The 18,804-nt window shown below is 42.7% G+C and overlaps 1 protein-coding gene across 2 annotated transcripts in view; it reads left to right on the top strand.

Annotated features, from left to right (window-relative positions):
- The window catches only part of cmip (c-Maf inducing protein), a 43,857-nt gene that overhangs the window by 2,367 nt on the left and 22,686 nt on the right, over positions 1-18,804 (top strand). Inside the window, exons 1-2 of one of the 2 annotated variants that reach the window (XM_023955993.1) lie at positions 16,262-16,556; positions 17,265-17,390. In XM_023955993.1, the coding sequence (XP_023811761.1) occupies positions 16,362-16,556; positions 17,265-17,390 (321 nt within the window). In that variant the 5' untranslated portion in view covers positions 16,262-16,361. Of the gene's footprint in view, positions 1-16,261; positions 16,557-17,264; positions 17,391-18,804 lie in introns of those variants that run through there. The other variant, XM_023955992.1, reaches the window with a different exon arrangement.

Raw genomic sequence — 18,804 nt, 5'->3', positions numbered from 1 at the left:
TGTCAGGTGGTTAAGTTCAGAAAAAATGTTTTGGCGTTTATTTCCAAATGTTTAGGTTATGATTAATTACTTTATTTATGCATTTTGAACCTTCGTGTTTCGTTTGTCGGTTGTCATAGTTTGGATTTTGGAATAACTTGGAGGCTCGTCCGCCTGAATGAAACCTTTGCATAGCTGTTGACTTCCTTTAAGTGCACATTCCTACTTCAATTGCATTTTATGGGAATAAAACCCTGAAATGCAAAGGTGCTTTTGTCTGTTATCTAATCTGAGACAAACTCTCAGTCTAGATGAAACGCAAAGGATACGCAGGTTTTGTTCCAGCGAGTAAAAGAACAGAAGAAGTTGCCATGTTTTTTGTTTTTACTTTTTTCAGCGGCTGATGGAGAACCAAATCCTCACAGTCTGCATTTATCAAGTTGTATGAAGTCAAAACACTTTTTTAGTGCAAAAGGCAGGATCTGGATTAGGACGTTAGGATATTTCAGACTTTTTAAAGGCTGAATGACTCTGCATTCCTCGTAGTGGCTGATGGAGTTTGTTAACCCAAATTTCCATCACACACACATTTGAATTTATTGTGTGAAATCCGGTTGAAACAACACGACCACAACACGACCCTTTCATGGTAACGTTGTATCTTCGATGTCATCTTTTCCTCTGGTCTGATGAGGTCATGCTTGAAAATGGGATGTCGTTTGGTTCTGACAGATTATTAGGAACTGTTTTTTCAGATTATTACTGTAATCTGAAAATGACACGTGTATCTGGGATTAACGATGTCAGCAGCTATTAGCTGGTGAAAATAAAGACTTTTCCTTGAGCCTTTTTAAGATTTAATCCCACCTTTTAAATGGAACGTGGATTTCAGTCGCATCATTGTGAGATGTGAGTTTCTGTTTCAATCTGACACACACAATAACACACCCACACACACACGAATAACAGCGGCTTTGTCAATTCTGCAGTCAGAAACTCACGTTGTTTAAAACCACAAACCAACACCTCAGAACAATGTATTTTTCCCATTTTCTTCTTTTTTTTAATAAAAAGTGGTTTTCAATTACAATTGTGCCGTTTTAAAAGTAAAAAAACCCTGTCATTTCTTAAGACTTAGTTTCTGCAGAGCGGCAGGAGTTCATTAGAAACTTCCCTGAGCTGTTGGTGGGACTGTTGGCGCACCCTCCTCCTCCCCGTTTCTGAGAGCTCTCTGTTTGCATGCTCTGTCGATAGCTTACAGCTCTTCACAACCCCAAGCCAACAGTAGCAGTGCAACAACAATGGTGAGCAATATTGAAGCTATCCAGCCGAACAGTTTGGAGCCAGATTCCAGTTCAGACGAGTGGAACCAAGGCGTACATGGATCTAGTCGTTTGCAAGCCCTACTATCTTTATATATGTGGTCCATCTGTAGAAAAATGCCACAGAGACCAAAAACGTGGTTTTCATCAGAGTGAGTCTTACAAATGTACAAATTCACCTAAAACCATTGATTGAAATCACGAACCAACTTCCTGGAAGTGGTTTTTACTCCACTGAATATTACTTTAAGCAATGTGATTAGTTTCTTTTTGTGTGGTGTGTGGACTTTGTGTTGTTGTAACGGAGTGTAGACGTCCTGGTGCTGGAGCCCAGAGAGGCAGTGTGCTGCTGCGATCACACTTCCTTGTTGTGTGTTTGTTTTGTGCTGTGAACTCTGCTAGCTGTCAAGCCTTCTTTATTGATTGGAGTGGAAGGGTTCGAACTTTGACCAGCCAACAGCCGCCTGAGGGACGGCCGGGAAATCTCCTCTGCAGCAGCTCAAACTAAAACAAACAGATTTCTGCACCTCTAAAGCGAAATTCGGAGGAAAACCGTTGTTGGAGTCCGTCTTTCACAGGATTATTAGCCTCAACTTCAATTATTAGCCATAGACCTGCAGCTGTCTAACTGCAGCTGGGCTGCTTTGACTCTTAAAATCGTCTTGTCACTTAAATGCTGTCCGGTAACATCTGAAACAACTCATGTTGAATTTTTTCTCTTCATCTTACTCTAATAAAGCAATGAAAGGGGCGGAGCTAATTTCAGGGTAAACAAGAACCGTTGGTTGCAGCTTCCTTGGCCTTGAGTTGCTTCGTTGATGTGTGTATCTCAGCATAGTTTGAAAATTCGGATGTAGTTTTTCTGGTCTGCTCTTGTGGTCTGCACCTTGGTTCACACTGTCACATGTCACAAGCCATCACACGTGACCTGGAATGGCACGTAATTGATAACGTTGGGGAATTCTGCTGTCACACCACAAAACCACGTTTTGGCCCGTCTCAAACCGCCACACGGTTTTCTCAGTCACCTCTGAGCACGAGAATGGCGATCGAACCCTTGAGTCAAACCAGGCAGTGGATTCCTGGGCATGAGTTTGCCATCAATCAGCAAAACGCAAACCCGATGGGTTTGTACTTCTTTTCAGCCTTAAAAGAAATTCAGTCCCCTAAGGGGGAGGGGGGGCTCGGTTTATAGACAACGGTGACACAGCAGTACATACAACAGTTGTTGAGCCCCCAACACTTGTTCCTGCGCTTTGCCCACCATTCAGGGTTTCATGAGACCAGACCCTGTAATTGAACCCAAAGTCTGCCAGTCTCAGGCATTGACTGGAAAAACAATGGACACCTCAACCCCTCCCTTCTCGTTTTCCCAAATAAAAGTTCCCTTGCTTCCTGATACGGGCGCCGCCATGTTGAAACTAGTCAACAGTGATTGGTCCGAGTCACTCTGAGTCATCGTATCCACGGCAGTGGCGACAGTAGTTGGCATAGATACCATGACTCAGAGCGACTCGCAACGATCACTGTCGACTGGGGTCAGCATGGCGGCGCCCGTATCGGGAAGCAATGGTGAGGGATTTTGACCCGGAGGGAAGTCATTTTCTATGTTTGACGTTTCACTTTGATTCATCCGTCGTTTTTACGGTCTATGGTTTTCAGGGCAGACGCTCCAGCATAAGAATACAGAGTTGGTCCAGTTCTACGATAAATTTACGATTCACCAGCTCATATTCCATGCCATATCCAGATGTGATCACCTTAAACATTGAACTAAATTCTTGACATTATTTTTAAGGACCTTTTGGTTTTTATCTATGAATACGATCGTAAATCTAAGAACCTGTAGCTGATCCTGCGGGAAGCCCAAAGCAGGCGCTTTCGTATTGACTGGGAGTGATTTTGTTTCCAGAATTTCCTTTGTGCCGCGATCTTGTGTCGTCACGCCTCCTTAGTTTAGTTGGGGGCCTGAACGTGAACGCACGCTTCCTGAGTGCCGCTGCTCGCCTGTGTGGCCAGAAGAAAAATGCTGACCCACTTATGGCTGCCGGCGTGTTGAGAGGCGACCTCCAACCAGGAGGCTGGGAGAGCCGACTCCTCGACAACATCCTCCCGCTCGGCGAATAGCAGAGATGATTGAGAGGAGAGAAACAAACCTTTGTGATAGGGAGAGCTGCTGTCAAGAGGGTTCATGTGGAGTCAGCTCTGGGACAGGAGGTGGCTGAGAACCGCTGGGTGGAGCAACCTGTCTGCCAAGCACTTGGTTAGGGGTTCAAATCCCAGATTAGAGACTCAAAATGTCGTTTGATAAGATAATCGGCATCCAACAATAAAAAGCATTCTGTGTAACGCTTTGCATAAAAGCAGGCTGTGGTGAAAAGCTGCCGTTTTTCAGTATATCAACAATCAAAGGGTGTGTGAAGTGTTTCAAACAAAAAAAGTTTACCTATTCGCCACTTCCAAATAAGAGTCCCTGATTGGTCAAAATTCAACTGGTTTGACTTTTGACGCATGTTCAACAGTAATGCGGAAGCTGAGCTCGGTGTGAACTTGTGTTACACGGCTATAAAGCTACGTACACGCCTGGCATATGAACGCAGGCTTTTGAACACGCCAGCATACTGTGTTCACACAGGTCTGTCTCTACCCAACACTTAGCTCACGAACTAGTAGTCTGAAAAGGCTTGGTGCAAATCCAGTGAATCTTGCTCCAGGTTTTTCCTTTCACGGCTCTATTCTGATGTATGAAAGACTTGAGGTCATATCATTCCGGCCTGGGCACAATCTGCAATGATCAATTTCTTCTTCATGATCACTGTTCAAGCGGTTGGCATGTCTGTGTTTTGAAACGTCTGTGACCCATATCTCACTACTAAATCCCAGTCCCTGATTGGTCAAAGTTTGACCTGGTTTTACTTCACGTGTGCTTTGTATGTAGAGCCTGAATAAAGACTTAAAAACATGCACAGTGATGCATCAACTCAAGGGTTTTAAATGTGGAAGCTCAAAACCTGCGTTTACAATACGTGCGTTTACACAGACTTTCATTCTTTTCATTAAAGCCGCATTTCCGAGCCCGGTGTGAACGTGACACAAGTTCAGAGTGCCGCCGCCTCCAAAGCTACGGTCTACTCAAGTAGAAGTGGGCGTGGCAAAACCAGAGAGCTGTGAGGGCTGGTAGGCGTGAGCCGACCCGGGTCCAGCAGATGTTCAGTCGCTTTTATCAGACTTGTGGTTTTCCTCCTCGTCAGTCGTTCTAAAAACAAGTCATTGCTGCATGTTGTTGCTTATTTTTTTTTTTTAACAGTGTTCTAGACCTTCTAAGTTCTTGTAAAGAACCAGACAGAATTAGTTCTTGTTGTTCCAGGCCTGCTCTAGAGAAGGACTGTCTCTTTTGCAGAGCATGAATCGGCTTGTAGTCAGAGGAATCGTGGTGAACGGTTTTCACTTTTGATTTCCTGCTAGCTTCTTCATTTCCTGTTGTGTTGAAGAAGGTCTCAGATAAATTACATTAAATTAGGAATTTATTATTTTAATTTAAAAAAAGTCATTTTTTTGCAGCAAAAATAAGAAATTGGTTTTATGGCTAAGGACCTGGAGTAGGAACTTGAATCTCTTGTAATGCCTCCACATTCCTGTTCTGAATCTGAACGCAGCTTTATTAGTTTGAGCATCAAGCACACAGAACACAGCTGATCTTGTGGAGGTATTGGAGGCGTTTATTTTTGATTTCAGTGGGATCATCAGAGTGAGCTGCAGCCCAGCTGTGGGTTTGTGAAGTCACATCATGCAGACTTCCTGCTGCGGTCGCTAATGCGTCATTCAGCTTCTGCTCTGAGAATGGCCTTAATCCTAATCTCAGCAATCTCTCGGCGAGGCCCAAACATTGCTCGCTCGGCCGTACGATTACGGGAAGCTCCGCTCAGGGACGCAGTTCTCTGCCTTATCAGCCTTTTCCAAAAATAAAACCAACCGTTTGTTTTCAGAGACTCATCGCTTGCAGGAAACGTCACACTTTCGGCCTTAAATTCAGACGGAATAAGCTGAGTTTGGTTGGGTTAAGTGTGCAGGATGTTGAGATGGTGTTCTCATCAGATGATCACATCTGGACTCCCGTCCAGTCTGGATTTGTTCTCCGTTTCCTTGCAGTTGATGGACAGCATGAAGCGTCTTCTCCGCCTCCTCTGTCAACATTTACATCCCACATAATCCGCTTTGCATGTTAAGTTGCCTGGATTTTGCGTTTCCTCATACGTGTCAGACGAGGTGCAGAGCGATGCACTAGAGGAACCCATCGTCTCGTTTCGTTTTCAGCTTCGTCCAGTAAACATGAAAAAGAGAAACAGCTGCTGCTTTTTCTGTGCTGGGTGGCTATTAAAAGAACGGAGACGGTGTCAGGAGACAGAAGACCATGAAACAAGCATTTGGTAAACAGCGGGGGTCAGAGGTCAAGATGTGGTTCGGAGGAGCTCATTAATTCAGAATGGGAGGGCGGGGTTGAGCTGGAATTGAGAGGCTGGAGCGATGAAGAGCACACTGAGGCTCTGCCGTCGCGTGGGAACCAGAAGAAGAGCTGGAAAGATGCTTTTCATCACGCGTGACACTCGGCCTCATCCTCTCCGGTCGTCAACAGCCGCTTCAGAAAATCGGCGATGCTCTGCGGCGTCAGGGATCGTCCGAAGCAAAAAAGATCGAGTATTTTTGTAGGAAAAATCCTCTGAATGTATCAAACACTTGAGCGAGGTTAAAAATCCACACAAATGATGAAACGAAACTATTTAACAACCGATTCATTCATGTTCTGAACCCGTCTTTGGGGTTGCTGGATCCTATCATGACCACTTGTGGGCAAAGGCAGGGGACATCGGGACAGGTTCCCAGTCTGTCGCTTGGCCCAGGACAATCAATTCATTTCTATAAAACATTTTTCAGTCTTTTGTTTTCATCCATTGATAAAAACTACCAATAACTAGAAACAGCCTTGATTTTCGCCTGCTTCCGCCAAGTGCGTTAATGCTGACAATGCACACTTCGAAGGCCATTAACCCGCTTATACCATGGTTACTTACAAAAGAAATAATATTCAACCAGTTTTTAGTCCTTACTACTTGTCATTTTTCCGATTTGGATCGCTGTTTACACCTGAAGAAGCTCGCCCTATGGTTTAAATGAACCCATATCAGGATCATATGCTGAAGGCGTCAAGCTTTGGGCGAAGCCGTTTGGTTTTAATGAGGCAGACGTTTTCACTTCTACCTTTTTAATAGTGCCTTAATGTTTTGACATGCATTTTTCCTCTGGCCTTATTTTGCATCCAGCTGCGTCCAGCAGCTCTGCGCAGTTAGAAGCGTCCTGCCGTCAAACCTTTACCTCATTGATCATTTTTTTGTTCTTCCTTGGGAAACGCCGTTTATTGAGCATTTTGTTTCTTTCATAAAATATGTTTGGACTCTCCCCGGCCCCTGTTAGCTAAAATTATGGTGACAGAAATAGCATCATGTAATAATAAAAGAAAAAAACGAATTAAAAGGAATTAGTAGATGTGTTTTGTCCTTTCCTTCCCCTCCTTAATGTGACGGTTTAAGTATCTGCTTGGTAGTGTTAATAATGAAGTAAAGGGTTTTATTGTAATTGTAATAAAAACTTTCAGCCTCCTCTAGAGTGGTAATATCTGTCGCTGTGTAATAAGTGACGACGTTTTTCTGACATCTTTTGGCCTCATGGTAGGGAGTTTTCATTCTTCTATGTGGTCATTGATCACACTTCTGTTCTGTTTTCCATTAGTTTAGACCGTACTGTACTTAAGTCCCAACCAAAAAAAGTTTGAGCTTCTCAACTTTATTTTATAAAAGAAAAAGATTATTTTTAACATTTCTTAGCATTTTGAGCTGATTACTTTGTTCTTCAGCCTCATAAACAGTGTTAGTTTTGTGTTTACATTTGATCTATTATATCTTTATGCATTAATCTTCTAATAATGATCTTTTTTTTGTATATCTCCATCTGCTTAAAGTTGCTCTATTAATTGTTCAAGTTGAATTTTTTCAGGAATCATTTAGCATTTTTATTGTATAACAGCTAATGAATTCATTTAAAAAATATTTCTTCTATATTTTTTTTATTGTGACTTATGTTCTTCTTTAATTTATTTGCAACCGCTTAAAAATAGTTTTTGGTTTGTGAATTATTTAGCAGCGAATCACCTTTTTTTTAGCATTTTTTTTAGTATTTTTGTGCCATCTAACACTGTTGTGTTGCTTTTGTTACAATTTCATTCTTTCAAAGCTGTTGGCGTTAACATTTAGATTGTTTTTATTCAATTTATACTTTTAAAATGTAAAACAGAAGTAATAAAAAAACATAAAATTGTAATACTTGTATGTAATTGAATGTTGGTTCCTGCATAAACGGACTATTCCGGTTACACTTGTCACAGCTTATTTCCTTTATGGTAACAGCAAAACCTCAAAACTTCCCACCACTCTCTAATAAAGTTAGTGTCAGTCATCAAACTGTCCCCTAAATGTCTAGACTTCTTGAAAAAATAAGAGTCCAGCTTGCTGCAAAATGTAAAAATCTTCTTCTGTAATAAATGAGTGTGCTTTAGTGGGACCTCTGGCTGCTTGGCAGCTGTGTGTTTGTGTGTGTGAGAGTGTGTGTGTGTGTGTGTGTGTGTGCGAGTGTGTTTAATGTGTGCTTCTTGATTTACAGTTTTGTTTGGATAACGTTATATTTGGCTCTGACTGTGGGGCTAACAGTTTTCCAGCTCTTAGTCTCTCTTCTATCAGTCTGAGCTGCTGTCTGTCAGCGAGTGCCGCTCCTCCTGTGCTCCTCCTCCTGTTCTCCTGTGCTCCTCCTTTTCTCCTCCTTTTTTTCTCCTGTTCTCCTTGGCTTCTCCCATTGCTCCTCCTGTTCTCCTGTGCTCCTCCTTTTCTCCTCCTTTTTTTCTCCTGTTCTCCTGTGCTTCTCCTTTTTTTCTCCTGTTCTCCTTGGCTTCTCCCATTGCTCCTCCTGTTCTCCTGTGCTTCTCCTTTTTTTCTCCTGTTCTCCTTGGCTTCTCCCATTGCTCTTCCTGTTCTCCTCCTGTTCTCCTGTGCTCCTCCTTTTCTCCTCCTTTTTTTCTCCTGTTCTCCTTGGCTTCTCCCATTGCTCCTCCTGTTCTCCTGTGCTTCTCCTTTTTTTCTCCTGTTCTCCTTGGCTTCTCCCATTGCTCTTCCTGTTCTCCTCCTGTTCTCCTGTGCTCCTCCTTTTCTCCTCCTTTTTTTCTCCTGTTCTCCTTGGCTTCTCCCATTGCTCCTCCTGTTCTCCTGTGCTTCTCCTTTTTTTCTCCTGTTCTCCTTGGCTTCTCCCATTGCTCTTCCTGTTCTCCTCCTGTTCTCCTGTGCTCCTCCTTTTCTCCTCCTTTTTTTCTCCTGTTCTCCTTGGCTTCTCCCATTGCTCTTCCTGTTCTCCTCCTGTTCTCCTGTGCTCCTCCTTTTCTCCTCCTTTTTTTCTCCTGTTCTCCTTGGCTTCTCCCATTGCTCCTCCTGTTCTCCTGTGCTCCTCCTTTTCTCCTCCTTTTTTTCTCCTGTTCTCCTTGGCTTCTCCCATTGCTCCTCCTGTTCTCCTTTTTTTCTCCTGTGCTCCTCGTGGCTTTTCTTCCTTGTTTGTTTTTCTCTTTCTGCTCTGCTGCCTTCATCTCCTGCCGTCATGTCATCATCTGTTCCTGGATTCTTGAAACTGCAGAGACATTATCAGCTCAGCTTCTCCACAGGCCTATTGATCCTCCTCCTCTGCACAAAGGAGCTGTGAAATTGATCGGAGCTTTCCAGGATTTATTTTTATCTCGGGTCAAACTCGCGTTTGTCCTACTTCTTGTTCCCTCAGAGCAGCAGTGCTCTGCATAATTGCTCTTTTTCTTTGTCCTGGTAAAGTGCGGACTCATTTAAAACAACCGTACTTCTATTTAAAGCAGAAATGTGAGCGAACGTTAAAAACTGTTTACCAACAGCACTAAGGCTCCCCTCAAACATCGACTCCTGCTTGTATTTGTGTTTCATTGCTGTTGATGAGTTTTCTTTTATTGTAACCACATTTTAATATTTGTCAGTGTTGACATGTTCTCTGTAGTGAATATTTTTCCCTGTTCAATATGCTCTTTTAAACCATCCTTAAATAACTAACTGGTACTCTTATGTGGCATTTAATTCAACAATGTTGATCTAAATATAGACTTTTAAAATGAGCTTTATTGTTTAGGATCATTTCGAATCTCTTCAGCAGTCTGAAGTCATTTCCTTTTTGTAAATGAAATGTGAAAACATCTGTTAGCACTTTTAATATAAACTCTAGTATTTTAGCATTTTCTTTACAAGTGTGTCATTACTCTTCAGCACACATCGTCCATTCACTTTTATTTTTAGATTTAACTTTTATCCATTTTTTAAAGCAAATTTAGCATATTATTCTATATTTTTAACATTTCTGCATTATTCAGGAGAATTTTGCTGGACTTTAAAAGTCTTACTATCACTGATCTTGTTTAGCACTTTATTTGGTTTTTATTTTGGCGTCTTTTACTTAAAATGCACCACTTTAATATTTGCTTCAGCATATCTAACATTAAATTTAACATTTGCAGCTTCTATTTAGAATTATAAGCTTTTATTTTTGTAATTTATTAGCATTTGTGAAAAGGCTTTTAGCATCTAATGTTCGTAACGCCTTCTTTTACAGTGTGGTACTTACGTAACTTAAGTGGTATTTATATGGTACTGTTGACCCTCATTTCTACTGAGTGGTTTGGTCCAGTCCGGTTCTGTATTTTGAGCATTTCCATTATAAAATGGACCCATTAAGCCAGACAGAACCGTACCATTTTTGGGCCCCCGTTGGTTCAAAGGAAAATGGAACGAACCCAATAAGGCGGAGCTACTGTTGAAGGTCATTATGACAAAAGAAAGCTCCAAGAAATTGTCTGGACCGAACTGCTCCATGAAAACGAGGCTATTACTTGTACTTGTTGTGTGGTAGTATTTGGTTCATACTTACGAAGTACCTACTGGGTATTTATGCTGTACCGACCTTTAAGAGTTGGGTTAACTTGCCTCTAGTGGTACTTGTCATATAAAAGGACAGTGTTAGTACAAATAAAGTATCTTGAGTTAACTTGTTTGATGGTATTTACCATGTGTAACAAAATAATAAGTGAACAGAAACTACCCTTTGAAGTATCATGAAGAAGTGTCCAGAGATTATAGCTAAACCTTATGTTACGCCATTGAACCGAATCGTGGGAAAAGTGAACCAACATGTTTACGATGAAAGCATCAATCACATGTTGTGCTAAATTTAAGATAGGACAAAAATAAACCTATCACAAATTTCTATGTGAATGAGGCCTGCACAATATCTCGCAAATTTATCGTTATCGCGACATATAGCTGTGCAATATGCATATTGCAAAAGACGGCGAAAATTGCAATAAATGTTTAGCTTAAATGTGCTAAATAAAATCTTATGGCAGCTTGAAGTATTTAATGAATCAAATAATTCTATTTATGCCTTTGACCAATCAGATGGAGCCTTTTATCTTAGATGTTCGTCTCCTATGTTGACGAGGGTCATTTGGAGTATAATTTTTAAACTGTTGAAATCAAATGGGAAAGATGTTTTTGGTTGTTTTGCTATTTATTCATATACCGCACGTTTTCGCAATATTGATCACTAATATTGCATATCGCGAGCTTTCCCCATATCGTGCAGCCCTAATGTGAAGATTCGCAGTTTTTATGGTACTTCGATGCAAAGCCGCTTTTCTTTGCATCAGAATCCGTTGGAACTGCGTTAATTGCGTAAATGGTCGTAGAATAACGGTGGTTCAAAGGGTTTGTCTTGTTTTACTGCAGTAACCTTTGTGCTATCCTAGGCACTTTAACATTGGGAGTTGGGTCATCTAGACCCACTAGACAGTGCTCTGAACCTTTTTTCTTCAATGATTTGTGATCTTCACTGGTGTCCATGGATTACATGAAATCTTTCCACCTTTATCCACCTTTGTCATGGTAGGGAGAACACGTCAATGTAAGGGTGGGGTCATCTAAGATAGCACAAGGGATAAAGAAACTACTTAAGCAAATTATTGTTCATGTTTATAATTGTTCATTATGTATCTACTGTTTACATTTTTGCCTGCTGTTGTTGTTTAGCATGGAGCACATGAAGTCAAATCTTTAAGCTAATCCCACTTTTCTTTTGATCATAAGATACGTTGGTTCAGCTGGAATGCTACATTGAAGTTTGACCCTGTCTGCCACCCTTACATGGCATTCAAGCTCTTGCTCAGCTTTGCGGTGCTCTGTGCTCCCATAAGGCCTTGGGTTTGAAGTTGTGTGCCGCCCTCCTCCTCCTCCTCCTCCTCTTCTAGCAGGCTGTCACTTTTAGCTCTTTTGTTTCTTGTTGGAGTTTCACCGGAAGTTGTGTAGAACCACAGATCCTCAAACGAAGCTGAAGCCTCGACCTCAGCTTCAGGTCGCCTTTGAGATTTTGACAGCAGGTGTTGGTTCTGCACGCGGCTGGCGTCTGAATCTGGGACATTGCTGCACGTTCTTCCGTTCCAGAGGGATTCTTTTTTAGTAACAGACGCTGGGAGGTGAGACGAGCGACCATGGCTGCTGACAGGAACGGGAAGAAGTGCTCTGAAATGCCCCCTTACTGTCCGTTTCCAGTAGGAAGCGTGTGGTTCTCCTTTTCTGCGTTGCAGTAAAGCTGCTCAGAGCTCTAAGGCTTCATTCAGAGCTCTCAGCACTGCTGTCATCCTGCTGTGTCACTTCCTCTGTTTTTAATTTACACACAAAGAGAGGAAGGTGAAAAAAAGAGAAACTTGTGCAAGAAGGTCTGAAGTTTATTAGATGTCTTGTCCTGATCTGCCTTGCAGTGACGCTTTTGATGGTCGTGGTGGAGTGGACTGGTCCAGATGTGTTTGTTCTGACCCAAAAAGGAGTCCAGGTAACCAGTTGGGAAATGTTGTTGCAGTTTGACTCCCAGGCCTCGGCTCAGGGTTCTGCTCAGGATCTTCCTGCTTTGAGTCACCCCATCCAAGTTTCCTGCTCTGCAGTGGGCATTGAATGCAGCTTGCTGTTGTCATGGAGCTGATGGGTTGATGCTCCGTGACGCAGCGATACTCGTGAAGATGATCGAAACTCATTTACTGGAAACGGCATCTCAGAGTGGCAGGAAAAGACAAAGACGGGTTTGATGATCTTTAAACATCTTCAGTCTGAGACTTTTTTTTTAATGGCTGTAATGTGATTTTTAAAAGCCATTTTTACGACACCGACAGATAAAATATGAAGGTATTAGAAAAAAGGACATGTTTTAAAAAATTAATTAAAGATCCACTCCAATAAAATTGGTGTTCTTGGTGTTTTTAACGTGTCCTTGTGGCATTTTTCTGATGATGCAAGACAAATGTTAAGAAATTTAAGCTTAAAATGGCATTTCTTAACATATGTCTTTATTCAAATAGCTGTGATTCAGAAGCAGATGGATGAAATGCCGTTTGAAAAAGAGCTTATTTATAATGTAGAAAATAATCTGGGCGGGGAACAAGCTCCCTGCTCTGCTCCATTCTGATCATCCATCTTTGTTTTCCTCGTCTGAGCTGGAATCCGACTCAAAACTGGTTTAGTTTAGTATAGAAACTCACCTCAGACAGATTGATGTGGTTGGTTTGTAGGACTAGAAATATTTTTTTAAACTTCTACCAAGTTATTTCTGACTAATTTTTGCCCCTTATTGGCCAGGATTATTTCCTGACGTTTCATGAAAAAGTGACATTTGCTTTTTTTATTTTTTTCTAATTTTGCAGTTTGTCCAGATTCAGATTTTTCATCTGATGCGTCTGAATTTTTTTCTATTAAATTTTTTTCTATCGTCAATATATTAAATCAGGAGGATATGGTTGTACAGGAACAGTGAGTGCTGTGTGCACAAATGTGGCAGCGCTGAAACAGTGAACACACACACAGACACACACACACACAGAAGGAGGCGTAAAACAGTATCTTCACATGCATGATGCTTTAGTCAGCAACCAGGCGTTCATGTTATGTTAACTTCTCATTGATCCAATGAATCTGAAGAAGCATAAAATAAGTTGAAGCTTCACAGTTTTAGGTTGGGCAGAAGTGGGATTTGGTTTTTACCTGCCCGGCGTCGTGTGCAGGTGCACTTCTTACTTATCAGGAAACTCATTTCCATGACACATAATGCACGACTCGGGCTTTGGTTCATATTAGTTTCTGCTTTGTTGTTCTCTGCCTGCTTTGCTTCCTGTAGATAGATGGGGGGGGGGGGGGGGGGGGGGCATAACTTACATCTCCTCTTGTTGCTACGGCAACATGACAGAGGGGGAGAGGAGAGGCTGCAGGTTGCGTCGGAGCTGCCTTCATCTTTCCTTCATGATGAAAAACAGAGCAGAGGGAGACAATTAAGAAAAAAAAAGAGGATTGGGTGAAGAAATAGAGTTAAGAGGAAAGACAGGAAGAAAGAGAATCAGGATGGGGGGGGTGGCTGCTCTAGAGCTGGACGGTGTATCCATGGTAACCCCAGCTAGTAATCAGAAAACTGAAGTCCCTTCTGTTTGTCTCCATTCTGCTCTGCCCCTTAAGTGGCAAAACACCATTTGTTCTCCTTTCACCCCCACCCCCCCCCATTCTGCAGCCATATTCATATGTGGCTCTTCATCTCGTGCAGCATAAACATCATCATCCTCACCCCCCCTCCCTGCTGCAGACAGACAGACAGTAGCTGACGTTTGCTCTTCCACAGAAACGTTTCTCCTAGAACCAATATTTGCCCGGGACGCCCTCTGTGATGACAGTCCTGCATGTGTGCGCTTTCACGACGGGGGTGGGGGGGCTCCGAGCTCCAGAGGGGAGGTTACAGCTTGTTTGTTCTTCAGCTCTGGGGAGGAAGTGAAGAAGGTGCTGCCTGTTTGCTTCATGGAGGCGGAGCTGGAGGACAGGAGCGCCTGTCTGCTCGCCGCTGCTCTGACATGTTCGTGACAACGGATCCAAAAAAGATTTTTCCAGGTGCCACAGTGAAGCTGAACCCTTGAATCTGAAGAAACTTCGGCTCATCGCCGCTCCTCATGGTGGCGCTAAACGCATACGAGACCAGACCAAACAGAAACCGTGGAGCTGATGTTAACAAAGGGGAACAGGGGGGTCCGACTCCAGCTCTGCTGTTTTTCTACACTTATGGATGGACGGCATTTGGTCACATGACTCTTTGGCTTGTATCCTAGACATATGTACACCAGGGAGGTAATTGTAGAATCTGTATCATGAAATGGTGAACGCCCAGCTCAACAATGAAAATGGGCGGGACAAAGTAACATTAGAAGTTCTGGTGAGTGTATGTTCATTGTATTTTTAATTGAATCAATATCCAGAGTAAGTCCAACTAAGCAAACTTTTAGATGGTTTAGGTTGTTAGCCAGATTACTGTAGAAGATAATTTTCATCTGTCAATCAAGATGCCGCCCCTGCCCCATTTTTCTCTTTACCTGATCAGGTGTGTTTGGCCATTTAGAAGCCGCAAGCACAGGGGTAACTGAACACAAGCCAGGCTGAAGAACCAGACTTCTTTATTTATGAGTTGGAGAAACCAGTTGGCGAAAAGAAGAAAAAACACAAAATGACAACAGCTGACTTCTAAACCCTTAAAGATGACTTACGATTCTCGGATTTTAAGACTAAACTCATGAAGATCCACAAATGTTTAGCCTTTCCGTTGCTTCTCTTTTGCCTGTTCATACGTGCGCATCTCACAGTAAGACGGTTCCTGGTTCGGTTCCCGGCTGAATCCTTTCTTTTGGAATGTGCTTACAAACACTTCAGTTCACAGCTCCACGCCCGTCACTCTTGGAAAATGGTTTAACTTCCAGCTCCAACCAAATGGAGTTCATTCAGTGAGCTGGTTGGAAGTCCACACCCCTACCAATTTAATGGGGACTCAGGAGAATCTGTCAATCAAGGGGACCAGCAGGCACCACTTACTTTGTTAGGACATCTGATTGGCCAGTTTATAACTTGAATAACTTGAACTACAAAAAAAAAAAAGAATAAAGAGGATTATCAATATGTTATTAAAAAGGTAGCAGAACATCAATGGGTATTCTGACCAATGGAATGACCATTGAACCAGTGGGTCACTCAGTCTAGTTCTCAAAGAGTCAATATGTCTGCCATGTTGGAAGTTTGGATCTGTGATGTCTAACAAGCATAAACGAGTTTTCCTGAAAATCCCAGTTTTTATGGATTTCCAGTCGAACTCTTCCTCCTCCTGGAACCAGGCCGGCGTGTTTTATGTTGTTTGGTCACGTTAAGGATGTCCTGTTGACCTAAATTTAAATCTTTTTTTTTTTTTTTTTGGTAGATTTCAGAATGCTTTTAGATGTGATTAGAAGTTCTGCAGATACTGGACACATTTGGGGCAGACATGCGCTGATGTTCCGTCATTAATGACCGATCAGCTTTGGCCCACATGCCAGATGCAGGGCTGGAGAAATCCCCCATTTGGGTCATGTTGGGTAGAAGTGCGGGCAGGCTGCAGCCTGAATCAGTCAGGAAAATAAATGTAGGAGGAAGGAATTTGCTGGAGCAGCAGTGTGGATTTCTCAGGAATTGTAGCTTTTTCTTTCAGAGGGTGGTTTCTGTTCTGATCCGTTTGCCAGATCGGATTTGGTTCTTTACTTGGTTTTATGGCAAAATGGATGACTCACCTTTATCGACTGATGCTCACAGAAAGTTACAAATTCTTAGACGGCACTAGGAATACTCTAAAATCATTTCGGAATGAAAGTTTTGATGTCTTCTTGGGGTTTTTGAGTGTTTCTTGAGGATAAATCACATTTGTTGCTGCATTTGATGGTGTTTTCTCGTTTTAACTTGTCATCTGAACTCATGAAGAGGAGCGATCTTCCACTGCGTTCTAATGATCTGATCATTCCGTCTTCATGAACATGGATTGAAGGAACAGAGACAGTAAATTGATGTGGACATTTCCCCTTTTTCCATGAGAAAGTTCCTCGTGTCCCCTGTTTTCCTTCTGGTCGTCCGTCTGAACGTTTTCCTGTCCTGTGGCTTCCTTCGTGCAGACTTCCCACAGGAAGGAGGCTGTGCGGTGGCGTTCACGCCTGCGTGTTTTGCCGGACCTGTTTGGACTCGCGCGGGTCTTCTGGGATGTCGGCTGCTGCTCCACTCCTTCCTGGTATTCCTTCTTCCTCAGAAGAGTGACTCACGTGCCAGCATCAGTGCAGACTCACCCGTGACTTGCTTTCAGTGACGCCAGACATACTTTGTGTTGTAATCATGACGTCGGCGTGGCTCGTGTGTGTGTGGGGGGGTGGGGGGGATTAGCATATCCAGTTTTTCCTAAAAGAATGAAGGAAAGCCGCTTTAGTGAACTGAAAAGTGATGGAAATGAGCCCCTTAATCACAGAAAAGCCCCCCGAATGACATGTCGGTGGGCTGCCTGGGTATCTACAGTTAACCTGTGGGTGACGCTCAGCTGTGATTCAGTTGCTATCTTCTTTTTTTAGAGCTGCATTTAAACTCCTGGAGCTCCTCCTGCGGTTCCTGCTGCAGCTTTAGCTCTCGCACCTCCGCCTTCCTGCTCCCATTTTTGTGGGACCGAATGGATTTTCCTCCTTGTTTCTGCATCCAGTGTTGACTTGGAAGTGCAGTAGTTGATAAAGCCTCCTCTGTGTGTTGTCCCAGAGCATTGATGTATTTGAATTTTTGTGCACTGGTGTTTACCCAGGGCAGGTTATCCTGGGATATGTTTCTTCTGGTCTTTCCAGCTGACTGCTAATCAAAATAAATGTCTTTTTCTCCAGCAGCTCTGTGTAAATACACAGCTTCAAGGGTAAATGTTGGCTAGTGGTTGACACATGTCTCTGCCTTCCCTCCTCTGCAGCCCACGGGTTATATGGAGACGTCGTTGTCCTACAGCTCCATGGAAGACCTGCAGCTCCTGTCCTGGGACAATGCACCCAAGTACTGCATCCAGCTCAGCTTCCCCGGCGGCACCGTCCTGCTGCAGGTGGGAAACAAAGATCTGACGGAGTCCAAACTTTAGGAGACGACTGCAAAACCAAAGCCAGCGCGCTGACTTTGACTGTCCTGCTTTCAAACATGCAGCTTTGCTACTCTGGTTACCACCAACAACACCTTCATAAACAAATCAGATTTAACATATTTCAAAAACCAAGATCTTTACGGGGGAACCCTAACCAAGAGGACTAAACAGTCGTGAAAATCCAACCTATAAAGCAACCATGTGATGGTTTCAGCATTGGTGTTCACAGTGTACTGTTGCCACCCGATACCAGCTCACGTGATCAAACGTGTAAAAAGCTTGGTGCGAAATGTCGAAGCGGTGCAAACCTCGTGAATCTCGCTCCAGACTTTTTCTTTCACAGCTTTTTTCCGATAAATCAAAGCCTTGGTGTCATAGAATTACAGTCGGGCACAAAGCGCACTAATTCATTTCTCCTTCGAAATCAAATTTCAGACGGTTGGCACTTCCGTGAATTGTAAAGGACGCCATCAGTACATCACTACCAAATCCAAATCTTTGGTCCAGCAGGTTAAGCTTTTAATTCAATAAACACACGTTTTGTACGTAGAGCCCGAAAATGGACTTAAAAAAGTGCGTAACGACAAGTGAATGCGAGAGTTTTGAATGCTCATCCACGTGTGTTTACATAGACTTTTCATTGAAAGTGGTCGCTTAAGCGTGCGTTTTTCCGAGTTCGGTGTGAATGCAGCACCACAAACGTAAAACAGAGTTAAAGCTCTTCTGCAGTTACAGCTGTAGTTACAATCGACAAGTATAACAGTGAAACCACATTTTAATTCAAAAGAAAAGCCTCGCCGATGGTGGTCGTCCATAGCAACCATACAGTATTTTTTACATTTCTTTGATGAATTTTTGCAGCTGTTCTCAAATCTCTATGTTAAAGTATATTTTCTTATTTTACCCAGCAACCAAGATCTGTTCAGCCTGGGCCCCAAGTGCTCGTTGTCACATCTAATGACGGATGTGCGGCAATCTTTGTGGTTTTTAATGGACTATTTTCATACTAGAAGTATGAAAGCTTGTTTGTTCTTCAGCTTCAGCTCATGGTTGCCATGGTGACATGTTGCCAGATGCAGAGCCGTGGCTTTTTCCTTTCTTTACAACAAATATATTTGTTGTTTTTTTTCTTCAGTGTTTGACTCGTAAGTTACAACTGGTTGGTCCAGAAGCTGAAAGGACAGCATGGGGTTTACAACCAGATGTTTCTCCCAAGAGTTTTAATCGGCTGCAGTGAAAGCCGACCCGTACGGTTCTGAAGCTCTTTTTGTTGAGTAGCAGAAGCAAACTTTCTTTTCTAAAAGGAACAGTTAAACAAAAACACACCGCAGGTTCTTCAGGGTCCAGGTCAGTTCTTTTACTCTGAACTGGGTCCTCA

This window comes from Oryzias latipes, chromosome 6, assembly GCF_002234675.1.
Source record: "Oryzias latipes chromosome 6, ASM223467v1".
NCBI classification, from domain to species: domain Eukaryota; kingdom Metazoa; phylum Chordata; class Actinopteri; order Beloniformes; family Adrianichthyidae; genus Oryzias; species Oryzias latipes.
Note: the sequence above shows the minus strand (reverse complement) of the source record. Positions and strands in the feature narration are given on the sequence as shown.